We start from the raw sequence: 13,028 nt of genomic DNA, 5'->3' as shown, positions 1-13,028 counted from the left end.
TTTTATGATGCTTTGTGTAACGAACTTTTGAGGGAAAAAATTATAGGAAGGCAACTTATTCGTAATTACATCGCTGCAATGCACTCACACCAGAAATAGCATGCACGGTGTTCCTGCAATAAAAGTTATGTGCTTTCTTGGTTCAAGTAGAGTACAGCCTATCTAGTCTAACCAAGCGAGATTGGAACTTTTGAACCAATCACACTATTCTCCACGGTATACTAAGTGGTTCTTTTTTTTTTGGTGAAGCAAACATAAACTGAGAAGCAGCATTTTATGGCGTGTTATAATGCATGGAAAGTTCTTATTTTGCAACTGATTTGATTACTACTGGTTAATTGTAGTCAAACCCTTTCATATAATTGGGATCATTTCAAGATGTCTTACTCGTGGTGCGTATGGTGTCATACATTTCTCTTAATTCCTCAGTAAGTGGAGCACTGCTGTTGATAATAATGATTTTAGACGGTTCTCCAACATTGATCTTTCATTCTGATGTGAATTGTTACTTGCTTTTATTGTCCTCGTATAACATCTGTTGCACACTTGTCCAGAAGGTAACAACTACAGAAAGGTATCTGAGGAAATTCAGATGCGCCGCATCTCTTTGGCAGGCAAGGAGATTGAGCAACGTTGGATAGATAGCTCATGTGAGCTGTGCCCCGCTGAATGCGACCTTGGTGCACATTTGGTGCAAGGCTAGGCTATGCATCACGCGTCGCTACTCCTTTGTCAGAGATGATAGAATTTATCACAAATACCGAGTAATAATAAACATATCAGTGTTGCAAATGGGTCCTTTTGTTTAGCAATGCCGCAGTTTGGTCTTGTAGCTGGAGCAAGACTTTGCACATAATCATGTGTCCGATGCATGCATCGCTCTGCTTGCCAATATGCTGAGGCAAGATACTAATTTGTTGAGCTTTAGTGTTTTGTTTTGTTTCTTTGCCTTTCGAACCTGCTTAGGAAAAAGACTTGGTGTGCAACAGGTGATATTTAAGGCATGGTTTGCACAATAAATGATGTAGTTTGCAATTATCGCCCATATTATTCTGTGCTTTTTTTTTCTTTTTTTACTTTTTTCTGTTCACTAAGTATACAGGCGTACCAACTTGCTCAGTTTTGCAGCCAACATTTTACATCATTTTACTTGATTTCGGCCAATACTCGATTATATATCGTTTGTAAATGCTCCTTTCTTTAAAAGTGTTCCATTCCTCAGCTTTTTCTTGTGATTTATGATTATATTGGTTGTTTATGCAGTTTTCATAGTGCTCAAAATTAAAGACAGACAAGTGAGCAGACCCTGACAGTCTGTGTTTTTGTCGTGATTTCACATCCCAGTGGTGACGATTTCTCAGTTCATTGTATTAAGTGACAGATATGTTGTGCCTTGCAGAATCACAGCACAAGTGCTGTCCTTCGATCAACCCCATTCTCAGATGGCTACTCAGGCTTTCGGTATGCCTCCTACAGTCCACATTTGAGGCGATCAATGCCAAATGTCAACTGGCACCTTTCAACGGACCCACCAAAGGTAATCATTAAGTTCATTGAATTCTGGCTTTTATTGTATCTGATGTAAATACTTGCAAAATGCTACCTTCTGCTAAATTCTTGTTTCTTTATAAGAGCGTTCTTTTTTAAGCAGCGTACCACGTATGCGTGTTTTCTTAACCACTACTTTAATGTAGGCACACTGTAGTGTCTCATACCCAACTATTTCTTACATTAGTGTCTCTCATAAAAATGTTCAACTGTACTTGGCACATAAGTCTATATGACGTGCTTTTAAAGGGGTTGTGAAATGAAAATGAAGCTGCCCGATCGCAATTATCCCTGCTTTAATAAGGATTGTACATGCCAATTCCAAAATATTTTGGCACAATATCTAGTCTATAATTAAGAACACCCATTTAAAATCGGTTTTCTTGGGCTTATAAATGACCATGCGGCCTTCCGGCCTCCATAGGCCCTAACATGTTAAGGTTGCAGCTTGGGCAAGTTGGTTCATGCCTATAAGAGGGCTGTATGGAAGCTAGAGCTGGAAGATAGACATAAGAAGAAGTGGACGTACTTGTGAGTTGTAGACAGAAGAAATGTGCAGTACCATTTTGAGAGACGGCATGTTTGTTTTTTTTTAACTAATTCGTTGAATTTGCTTCTCTCAGATAAGGAATAAGGCTTTTTAGTCTTAAGGGGAAACACTGCTCTTCAGACCCGAAAATTTGCCCAAAGATTGAATTCTCAAAAGTGTCATTTTCGTATTCTTTTTATCATCACGCACCTTCGTACAAGTTTTCTTTTCGAAATTCCGCGTATTAGTGGCGTGACAGTAAATCAAACATGCATTAGCACGGGTCGCTCCACCGCGGCCATTTTGGTATCAGTGAAACGCTCTCACTCATGCTTGGCTTTTTTTATCGCTCTGTTGGGCAACACTGAGCTTGCCGCCTTCTCATATAAAAAGGGAAAAAAAGTAAGCGTAAAACATCATTGGCCACTTCCGATCACGTGGTTAAAATGGTGTTGTCTGATTGACTTAGGGCTCTGCATTTGAAAACCTGGGTAGTTGAGGCGTTAGTTTACGACCATCTGACGAACATGCCTGGAGAACTCAAAAAGTTCCAATCGGTGTATCAGTTCGGCTGAAAGCAAGCCAAAATGAAAAAAACGTGCTAACAGCACGACATCACGGGTTTCTGCAACTGATCAGCAAGCACCGTCGTTGCTTTGGCACCCGATAAGGCCGATGGAGGTGATTACGATCCACTCTACAAAAGCACGGTATCGGGCCACTCTGCAATCAATGAGCAAGCGACTCATGGTGCCGAGGCATCAGACATCCTCAAGGCAGGCGAAAGCGGTCCGCAAAATAGAGGTGTGGCTTTACAATGGATGAGCAAGCGACCCACGACAGTGCAGCTGACAGCAATCTACCCGAGACTGGCTGCATTCTTCGCACCAACTCCAGCTATGCGCGAGTTGAAGCTAGAGCTGTCACAAGTAACGACAGTGCTTAAATGAGTGCTCGTGAGCAGGTCATGCTTGATCGACCTGAGTCGACACCGGCAACAGCGCGGAAAACTGCAATTTTCACTGATTCAGGCGACGCGTCATCGGCCTCCGCCGCAGACACTGCAGTTTCGTATTTGATGGTCTCGACTTGACTATTCTAAATGGGCTGCCCGCTGCTTCCCTATGGTGCAAAGTATATGGCGGGTGTACGAAACTAGTCACGGGTGACCGCAACTATGGCCTCACTAAGAAAGTAATAGTGAAGGGCGACTGTTCTGGCAAAGTGACGACAGCATGGAAATCACGCAGAGTCAATGGTGAAGGCTTCATGCAATTTATTTGAGATACATTTTATCCATGCATGCAATGCTTTGCGGTGAGAATGGCCAGACAGTCATGAACGATATTTTCACCTGGATGGGACTGTCATGGCAAGGGCTGCTCAATTAAACGTTTCAATGGTAATTTTTTTTACCTGTTTTGCCAAAGTGGCATTTCTGATGGTGTCATACTGGAGCAACAATACCTCAGGTTCTGCACAACCAGTCTCAATAACTCTTTTTTTTTTTTGTCAGAATGGCGGGGAATCGACTAGTACAGTAGGACTAGTGTATAATTACATAGCGAGATACCCTAATAATATTTGAATTGTAGTAAAATATTCATTCTTGCCTGACTGAACCCGTATATCATCCACAATCAGGGTACTGTTCAAGAGATTTCCATTATTATTTCTAACTTGTCTTCAAATGTTCTTTTCTCATTTTCTGAAAACAGCGTTTTCGGTTTAAGAGAACACTCACCTCCAATTTAGCCAATGCAAAAACACGAATTTCTAATTTTTTCAAATGTACTTGTTGCACAAAAAAAATTAATTTCATATTTGAAATCAGCATGTCAAAATACATGAAGTTTGATCAGAATTTACCCATATACAAGAAAACATTCAAGTGGCGTGTCCCCCCTTAAAGAAAGCTACATTTATGTCGAAAGCTGAGAAGGTTACTTTGTCGTCTCTCACTTTTAGGTTATATTTCTCTGCAGAAAGTAAAAAGAGAGGCTATGAAGTAATGGAAGATATTGTCTCTGTATGAGTTGGTAAAATCCATTGACAAAAGCAAACAGTTGAGCCTGCATATGTTTTGTTTTTTAGCATTGACACTCTTAAACTAGATATACTCCTAAGGGTGATTGTATCAGGAAACAACACTTCACAAAAAAGCGTATCTTTGTTCTTGTGAAAGAAATTGGACCTGTTAAATGCAGTTCATTCATTTATTGTGCAAAAATGTGATAAAGTTGCGTTTTTAGAAAAATGCATTGACAAAAGCTACATGGCGTGCTTCTTTGACATAAAAGACCTCCATTATTCCTAACCGCATTGTGAACTCGTGTTATGTGTTGAAAATTGCAGCAACAACTACGATGGTGATGCTTATCAGAATCACACAGGGCTTTCAGCACAAGATTTTTTGGATCTTTTAAAAATGTACCTCAAGTTGACATTTACAACATGGGAAGATAAGCCACACATACAAACCAATAGAATATGCAGCGCGAACGCAATCGGTTGGAGAGAACCTCCATGCTCCTGAAGAAGAATTGCTCCTAAGCCCAGGTCGCTTGCGTCGGTGTGAATCACAAACTCTCTGTTCAAATCGGGTAGCTGCAGCTCGGCCGTGTTGGCCAGCAACTTCGTGAGGCGACGCAGTGCAGCCTCCTGCTCTTGGCGAGCGTTGGGCTGCTCAGTGCAGCCCAACACTCGCCATTCCTCAAGAGCTTCGTCAAAGGCACCTGCACTGCCGCGCAATCTTGAATGAACTGATGATACAAGTTCACCATCCCCAGAAAGCGTCTCAGCTCACTAATATTGTTCAGCCATGGATAGCTGACTATCCTTCAAGCTTACCCTTATCCAGCAAAATGCGACCCTCATCAAGCGTGAATTCCAATAATGTTATTCGGGTCGCCGCTGTCTGAGCTTTGTTCGGGTTTAGAGTGATGCCTGCACACCTCAGCCTTTCTAGAACGTCTCTCAAGTGGCGCAAGTGCTCCTCGAACGTTTTCGAGTAAACCACTATGTCGTCTAAATTTGCGAGTGTGTGCTGCCACTTTGCATCTCCCAGAACATGGTTCATTAGCCTCTGATATGTAGTGGGAGCTTCCACCAAGCCGAAAGAGATTCTCCTGAATTGGAAAAGTCCTCTGTGGCATGTGAAAGCCGATTTCTATTTATCCCGCTTGTTCATCTCAACCTGAAAATATCCACAGCTACCATTGAGCGTTGTGAAGTACTTCGCCCCACCTAGGTTGGATACTAACGATGAAATGGAGAGAAGAGGGTATGCGTCCTTCTTTGTAACCTCATTCAGCCTGCGGTAGCCTACACAAAGGCGTTATGTATCATCTTTTTTTTGGAACTAAAACTACTGGGAAACCCCATGGGCTGTTTGACGTCTCAACTACGCCTGTTTCGATGAGTTCGTCCAAGGCGGCGTCAAGTGCTTTGCGTTCAGCCAAGCTGATCGGTTGGGGATGGCATTTCCAAGGTTGTGCATCACCCGTGTCAATTCTACGCTTGACCAGCGTAGCATGGCTGAAGCGGTCGGTAAACATCACGTCGTACTGGTACAACAGCGACTACAGCTGCGGTCGTTCCCCTTCTGGCAGGCCTCTGTGCCTCTACCAAAAGCGGGTGCACTGACCTTCCTGCAGCACGGCACGTTGTTCCGACGGGGTGGTTACTCGCTTTCTCGGTGCACTTTCCTCCTCGCATACTCGCGCCTCTCCCTGCGATTGGCATGCTTTTGTCAATGCGAGGGCCTTCGAGACAAGCTTTAGAGCGTCTCCGTCGGGTTCTCACTAACCGCCCTGTGCAATGTCAGTGACAATACCCGACTTGGCGAGAAGTCCCGACCCAGGATTAGAGACATTGACAGCCCAGCAAGACGCACGAAACGTTGTCGCCTCGCGCGTCTATCCCAGCGGATCACTAGCCTAGCCAAGCCGCTTGATTGTGCTGTGTCCGTAGCAAGGCAGAAAATGGTGTTGCTTTGTCTCAAGCGAATATTGTCCTCACGGAGATGGTACAACACATCGTCACCAAATAAAGAAGCGTTTGCCTCACTATCCAAAAGTGCTATGAACTTTTTTCGAGCTATTGTTAACTCAATTAGCGGTGCGGGCGAGTCTACAGCATCACTTCTGCGACAGACTGAGGGTGCAAGTGATCCGAACGCATTAGTGGGATTACTGATTGCCGCGCGTGGTCCAATGTAGATCACCGGCGGCGCTGTCCGTTTCCCGAACTGCGCGTTTCCTCCTGACCCGGTGTGCGGTCGCACTCGCGGGCGATGTGCCCCGGCGCGCCGCAGCGATAGCAAGGACCGCAGAAACCACGCCGGCTCGATCGTAAATCGCCTCGATCAGGTGGCCCTCGCTCCAGGTTGCGCCACTCGTTAGGGCTCGTGTCGACCACGCGCTCCTGCCTTGGAATGTCACGCGCGGGGCAGCGGCGTGGGCTGTACGAAGCGCATAAGCGTAGGGGTCCAAAGCGCAGTCTGACAGCTCCCAACTGCATGGTACGTGCTCATAAGTGAACGATGCTCATGCGCTAATTCTTAAATGCTTTTGAGGCTACCGCCCCGCCATTCCACGCACAGCGAGGCTCGATTGACTGCACTGCAGGCAGAGGTGGGCGATACGATTCCACTGCGAGGATGTTCCTTTGTATGCGCTTCGCCTTGGTGGCAAGCTCTTCTAGGTTTGTGAACTTGCATCCCCTGAAGTGTGCCACAAAAGTCGGGTGCACTTGTTGTGTAACGCGCTCGACTTTTTCTGCATTGGTGGTGTGAGCGTTAGCGAGATGATACTTTTTGAAAGAAATTTATGTAGCGCGAGGTGAAAAAACGAACACAGGAAAGAATAGACTGAGAGGACAGAGCACTACTAGCAACAACATGTTTATTTTCGACCTCCAAGCCGCTTTTAAGCCATAATCGTCAGGCGAGCAAGCAGATAAGCACGTGTATTCAAATAAATGCACGACAATGTCATCTACCTACAAGAAAAAAAACGATAAATAGGACAACAAAAAAACCTCACAGATAAAATCACGTATCACTGTGTACGCAGGAACGCCAGTGCCTTGGGTGACAAGGCAATTGAAGGCTTGCTAATACATACATCTCCAAGAGCATCAATAAGTTCGGCTTCTATGATCAACCAAGTCATCTCATCCTTATGCCGACCAACTATGATTGTACTCTGGAACAAAAACCGGCACCCACACGCGTGAATGCGAAGAGCGAGAAAACCTTCTGGCGGCAGTTTATCCGCCTTGTAATTGTGTTCTCTCAATCGCTCATTCACACACCTACTGGTTTGGCCGACATATTAATTATGCTCCCATGCAAGTATGGGAGCATAATTTAGAGTACAAGCCTTTTTAATTAAATACTCATCAAAATTGTAACAATTCGGACTACTACTGAAAGTGAAAAGTTCATTTTCCTGTACAATAACCAAAAAAGGCCAAAAAAACCAAAAAAATAGTGCATACTTTCTATTTCTAGTCATTAGTTCAAGTTGCGATATCCTAGATATCCCGTTTAATGCACTTCTTTTTTCCATGGCCGCCTTAAACAATATGGGGTGAACTTAAGTTATCTCTAGAACAAGATGAGTTACAGGAAAATTAATTACATATTTGGGAAATCAGCAGAAACAGCTGCATAAGCCTGTGCAGTTTGATTAAGATTTATTTATTTATTTACAGGTTACTGCTAGCCTGGGTGCCAGGCTTTGAGCAGGTGTGGGCGATACAAAAGAAGAAAACAGGATAACAAACAAGCATAACAATACACTTCTAAGGGTACACTTTGAAACGGAAAAAAAAAAAACTGTACAAGTGCAATCGGTAGGATAACAACTACTATTGAAGACTAAATCATGCCGAATTCAACAGGGCACGAAGAAAGGATGAGACATCAGAACATTGCACAACATTAGCAGGTAACAGATTCCACTCATGGCACGTACGGGGAAAAAAGGAATTTTTGAGGACGTTTGTTTTACACGAAAATTCAGCGACTTTCATTGGGCGATTGGATCGTGTTGGGCGGCAAATGCTCGGCTGGATGTATGCTTCCTTGTCAATTTGAAGTCTATCGTTATACATCAAATAAAAAAATTTTAGCCGATCATGATAACGTCTTACCGCAATGCTTTCCAAACCGGCCCTGCGAAGAAGACTCGTAGGAGACGTTTTCCAGCTGTATGAACTATAAACAAATCGCGCGGTTTTTCTTTGTATGCTCTCAAGCTTATTGGTATTAACTAGAGTGTATGGGTCCCAGATGATTGAAGCATATTCTAATAGTGGTCTGATGTAAGTTTTGTAAGCTAGCAGTTTGGTATCCTGAGAAGCTTTCGGTAGCATTCTCCTTAAGTATCCCAGTTTTCGCATTGCCTTTTTCTGAATGTACGTGACGTGCTCATTCCATTTCAGATCGGATGTGATTAAAACTCCTAAATATTTGAAGCATGATACTTCAGCTAGACTATGATTGTTTATTTGGTACGTGTGCTTCAAGATCACTGAAGAATTAAACAAAAAAGTAAATGAAACAGGAAGACAGCCACAGTCATGTGCCATAAAGCGTGTATATCGATTTGTGAATTGTATTGAAGGCATCATGTACTCAATTACAATGTCTGTGAAAGAAAATATATCAGGCAAACAGGAAGATGTCCTAATGAGTGACTACAAAAGCATCACTACAATGCAAATAGAGCTATATTAGTGGCCTCCATTGCAGGGATTGTGGATTCAAGCCAATCTATTCCAAAACAACAATAATAGCAAGAAACGAGAAATTATTTAAGTGGCACAATTAGAATGTATCAAGACTATGTGAGCATGCCATCTGTCACCCTTTTCCAAAAAAGGATTTGATTTCTTGAACCATAGATAACGTGTACAACATGCACTTGTGGCACCCAGCAGTGATGCATATCGACGGGGAATAGGGCCATCATATCATGTTATTTCTTACTAATTTTTTTTACTGTCTAGGTATATATCTGCCCTTATGTCAAAAAAGAAAGTCAGTTGTAAGTTAGCGCTGTTGTCGTGCCGTCTTCATCTTGTATCTTGTCTAAATTTTGCGCTGTTTTTCCCTCTTATAAGCCCCAACATGTGACGTCAGTGAAATGTATTGTCAAAGGAATTATAAACAGAGCATTAGCGTTCTTTTGCTAAAAAATATAGTTTTATAGCAACCTAGAAAAGACAAAAAAAATAACACGGCAATTTTTGTGTTCTGAGCTCTGTATACTGTGGAAGTACAGTGAGTGATCTGCTTTGTTTGGCTTTCAACTATGGCCGGGCTCTGTCACGTATTGCCTTCACTTGCTTGGCGCAACGTCCCAGTGTTTTTCTTACTGGTTGCATTAGGTTGTGTTTTACAGTGTGACTTGGTTGGCTATTGCCTTCACTTGTTCGGCACAACGTCCCAGTGTTTTTCTTACTGTTTGTATTAGGTTGTGTGTTACGGTGCGATTCGGTTGGCTTAGTCCTTGTTATGCCTAGTGTTTGCATCGTCAAGCAGTGCCACACAACTTATGAAAGTGAAAAAAATGTTTGGGATGGCCTTACGGCACTACAATCGAGACAATACAATACTACGAACCTTGGTCAACTATATAGCTCAGCAAAGATCAGTCCGTCTCCACAGAGACTTTCAATTGGCTGACTTAAAGTGGCAGTCGTATAGGTAAGGGGAACATGAGCTGAGAATCGAAATTGTGCTTTTATAGTACAATTTTGATGAAAGTACAATTTTGAACGATGATACAAGTTGAGGTGTAATATTGAATGAATGACCAGGATTCTGAATACTCTCGTAGTTAAAAATTTACTAACAATGTTTCACGACCCCTTTAGGCTTAAAAAGATAATAATAATCTGGATGCAGGTAATATATATTAAACCTTGAAGTGTGGCTTTGCAGCAGTGCAGATTTCCCCTGGATGGGCAGTTTCGCAGCAATATGGGGCCATCTTGTCAAGCGGGTTACTTGTGGTAAACTACATTCAGTAATAGTTCGTTTCGAATACTTCAAAATTTCGGAAATTTTTATTTCTTGTCAAACTGGATTGAGATACTGTAATATCTGTTCGAATACTTGAAGTGCTCTAGTTCTTACCCGTGCCTAGTAGTGCATTACTTTTTTTAATATTCCAACTTCTCCAAATGGTTGCGTATTGAATTGCATATTCAAGAATGGCCAAATATTTGGGAAAATGCATTTTTGAATATGCATATCTTAAATTTATCATGCTTTGAAACAGAAAAATATACAATTTATATAGGAAATTTCATATTTTCGCACACCTTTAGTTAGTGGTTAATTATTGAAATGAACTGCCTGTGGTTAGTCCAGAGAAATAGTCACACAATGGCCAAATATTTGGGAAAGTGCATTTTTGAATATGCATATCTTAAATTGATCATGCTTTGAAACACGAAAATATACAACTGATATATGAAATTTCAAATTTTGACACACCTTTAGTAAGTGGTTAATTATTGAAATGAACTGCCTGTGGTTAGTCCAGAGAAATAGTCACACAATTCACTGGGTAAGTTGGAAGGTCAATTAATTGTGGTTTACTAATCAGCTTTCTGTGGGATATAGGATCAAACAATACCCTAAAATCTAAAAATAATGTATTTACTCCCGTAATGAACGCACTCGCATAATAAACACACCCCCAACTTCAGTCATCAAAATTTTGATTCCCCCTCCCCCGCGTTATAAGTGCACCCCCTACATTCATCCGCTGCAGTTCCGCTAACCGACACCTGGCGCCTCCTCACTTATTGGATCCCTTCCATTTTTTATTACTTTGCCAACCCCCTTCAACCACATCCACTCGCTCCCTCCCCCTTTTGCCCGCTGCTGGGTGCCGTATTGCTTTTCTTTCCATCTGTAATAAACGCATCCCCTATATTCATCCCCTGCAGTCCCCCTAAGGGACATCTGGCACCTACGCACCGTTGGCTCTCGTCCGTTTTTTATTACATTGCCAACCACCCTTAACCAGGTGGGCTCGCTCCCCCCCCTTCGCCCCTTGCTGCGTGCCTATTGCTTTTCTTTCTATCTGTGCGTGGCACATCCCCTGCCTTATCTGTGCGCCACAGCAGGGTTCAGGAACAGTGGGAGTTCTGAGACATCGCCTCTGATAAGGGCACAGCAAACGAAGGTCATTAAAGGCCAACTGAGCTGGGTCGCTTCCTGCGAACCCTCCCCTCCCCCCTTTCTCTTTTTTTCTTCACTCGAACTGTCCCTTCATTCCACATTCCCCCATGAGTGCACACTTTTGGGCGCCCCTCGAGATCACAAGCAGATACCGCTGTTGGGGTTGGGAGATGATTTAGACTCCAACCAGAAGAAACCGGACTTTTTGAAACTGACTTGGTTCCTTCCTCAGGGGTGACTGCAGTGACTATGTAGCAGCGGCGTTTTCAAAGCACTCGCGGGGCGGATAATGACCCTCTTTCTCTTTCTCTCTCTCGTTTTGCCATGGAGCGCAGTCCATGTGTATACACTAGGGAAGGGTTCCGAGAGATTGGTCGATGTTATGGGCTGTCCTCTGTATGTGACTCGAGTAATAACCTTCTCGACCAGTTCGGCTCCTTTCAAGGATGGCCGTCGCTTCGAAATTCATCCGGTGATCTAACATCTCAGCATGTTCGGCGACTGCGCTGCGTTCTTTGTAGAGCTTCCGCACATCCTTGGCGTGTCACCCCTGAGGAAGGAACCAAGTCGGTTTCGAAACGTCGGGTTCCTTCAAAACTTTTGGTTGGAGTCTAAATGATCTCCCAGTTTCATACCCAACCAGACAGACTTCTGTCGAATATTTACATTCAAGTCACTGTTGGGGTTAAACGATTGCAAAAAAAGATAGTCCCGAAGCGTTTTTATGATGGGCGTGGATGGCCCTAAGACAGCTTGCAGATTATAGGGCCACCAACCACCAAATATGAGTAAAGTGCAACAAAAGCTGTTTCCAAACAGTGTACGCATGTGTGAATTGCGAAAGGCTAAGCGACCTAACTTTTTTTTGCATTGCCACATTTTTTCCTTCTCCTGGAAGAGTTTTCATAAAGTTTACCCCGCGTAATAAACGCACCTTCAAACTTTGCTCCGATTTTTCTAGAAAAAAAGTATGTTCATTCGGCGAGTGAATACAATTTGTCAATCTGACCGGACTTATCAAGAACACCAGCACAGTTGTGAATTACTGTTTATTATGTTACAGTGGAAAAACCTTTATGAAAATGAAGTTGGCTAGATGAAATTATGTTATCACCTATAATCTTTACCTGTTCATGTACTTAGTAACATGGTGAAGTTAGTGGTATAGAGTGACAATTTGTTATTCATGTGGTTTTAGTAAAGGTAGAACACATGCCAAGAACCAATCTGTAGGCATTTATGACACTTGAAATATAAAAACTGTAGAAGATGCTAATGCTTTGACGTATCTTCTCAAAAAGAATGTTGGGCATATCATGTGGACCTGGAAAAGATTTAGTTTTAAGGTTAAGTAGAATTGCAACGGCACCTGATATTGACAAAATATTAGAGTCAGGGTTGCATTGTGTAATGGTGCATGCCTATGATGCCTATGAGCTGTGGTAGCACTACTGATGTTGTGAGGCAGTTTGTGAAAAAGGTCTGTTGTTTTGCAGCTGTACCCTTACCATCTGCTAATGACATCCAACTATCGGCTGCCCGTTGACGTGGACCGATGTCATCTGGAGGTGAGCTCTCTTTCTTTCTCTATAGGCTATCAGTGCAGAGCTTTTCCTGATGAAAAATTGGAATACCCAATTGTTTATTCACTCTTTTATCAAACACTATGAATGGAAGGCTGCATTTATTTGTCATACACTTGAAAAAACAGGCCTCATGACAAATGTGCTATCGATTATTTTTAGG

The 13,028-nt window shown here is 42.8% G+C and overlaps 1 protein-coding gene across 2 annotated transcripts in view; it reads left to right on the top strand.

Moving 5' to 3' along the window:
- The window catches only part of Unc-115a (actin binding LIM protein Uncoordinated 115a), a 424,168-nt gene that overhangs the window by 386,979 nt on the left and 24,161 nt on the right, over positions 1-13,028 (top strand). For both annotated transcript variants that reach the window (XM_037426516.2, XM_037426515.2), the window contains 2 exons: positions 1,400-1,537; positions 12,779-12,850. In XM_037426516.2, the coding sequence (XP_037282413.1) occupies positions 1,400-1,537; positions 12,779-12,850 (210 nt within the window). The remainder of the gene's footprint in view (positions 1-1,399; positions 1,538-12,778; positions 12,851-13,028) is intronic.

This window comes from Rhipicephalus microplus, chromosome X (assembly GCF_043290135.1).
Source record: "Rhipicephalus microplus isolate Deutch F79 chromosome X, USDA_Rmic, whole genome shotgun sequence".
In the NCBI taxonomy this organism is placed as follows: Eukaryota; Metazoa; Arthropoda; class Arachnida; order Ixodida; family Ixodidae; genus Rhipicephalus; species Rhipicephalus microplus.
Note: the sequence above shows the minus strand (reverse complement) of the source record. Positions and strands in the feature narration are given on the sequence as shown.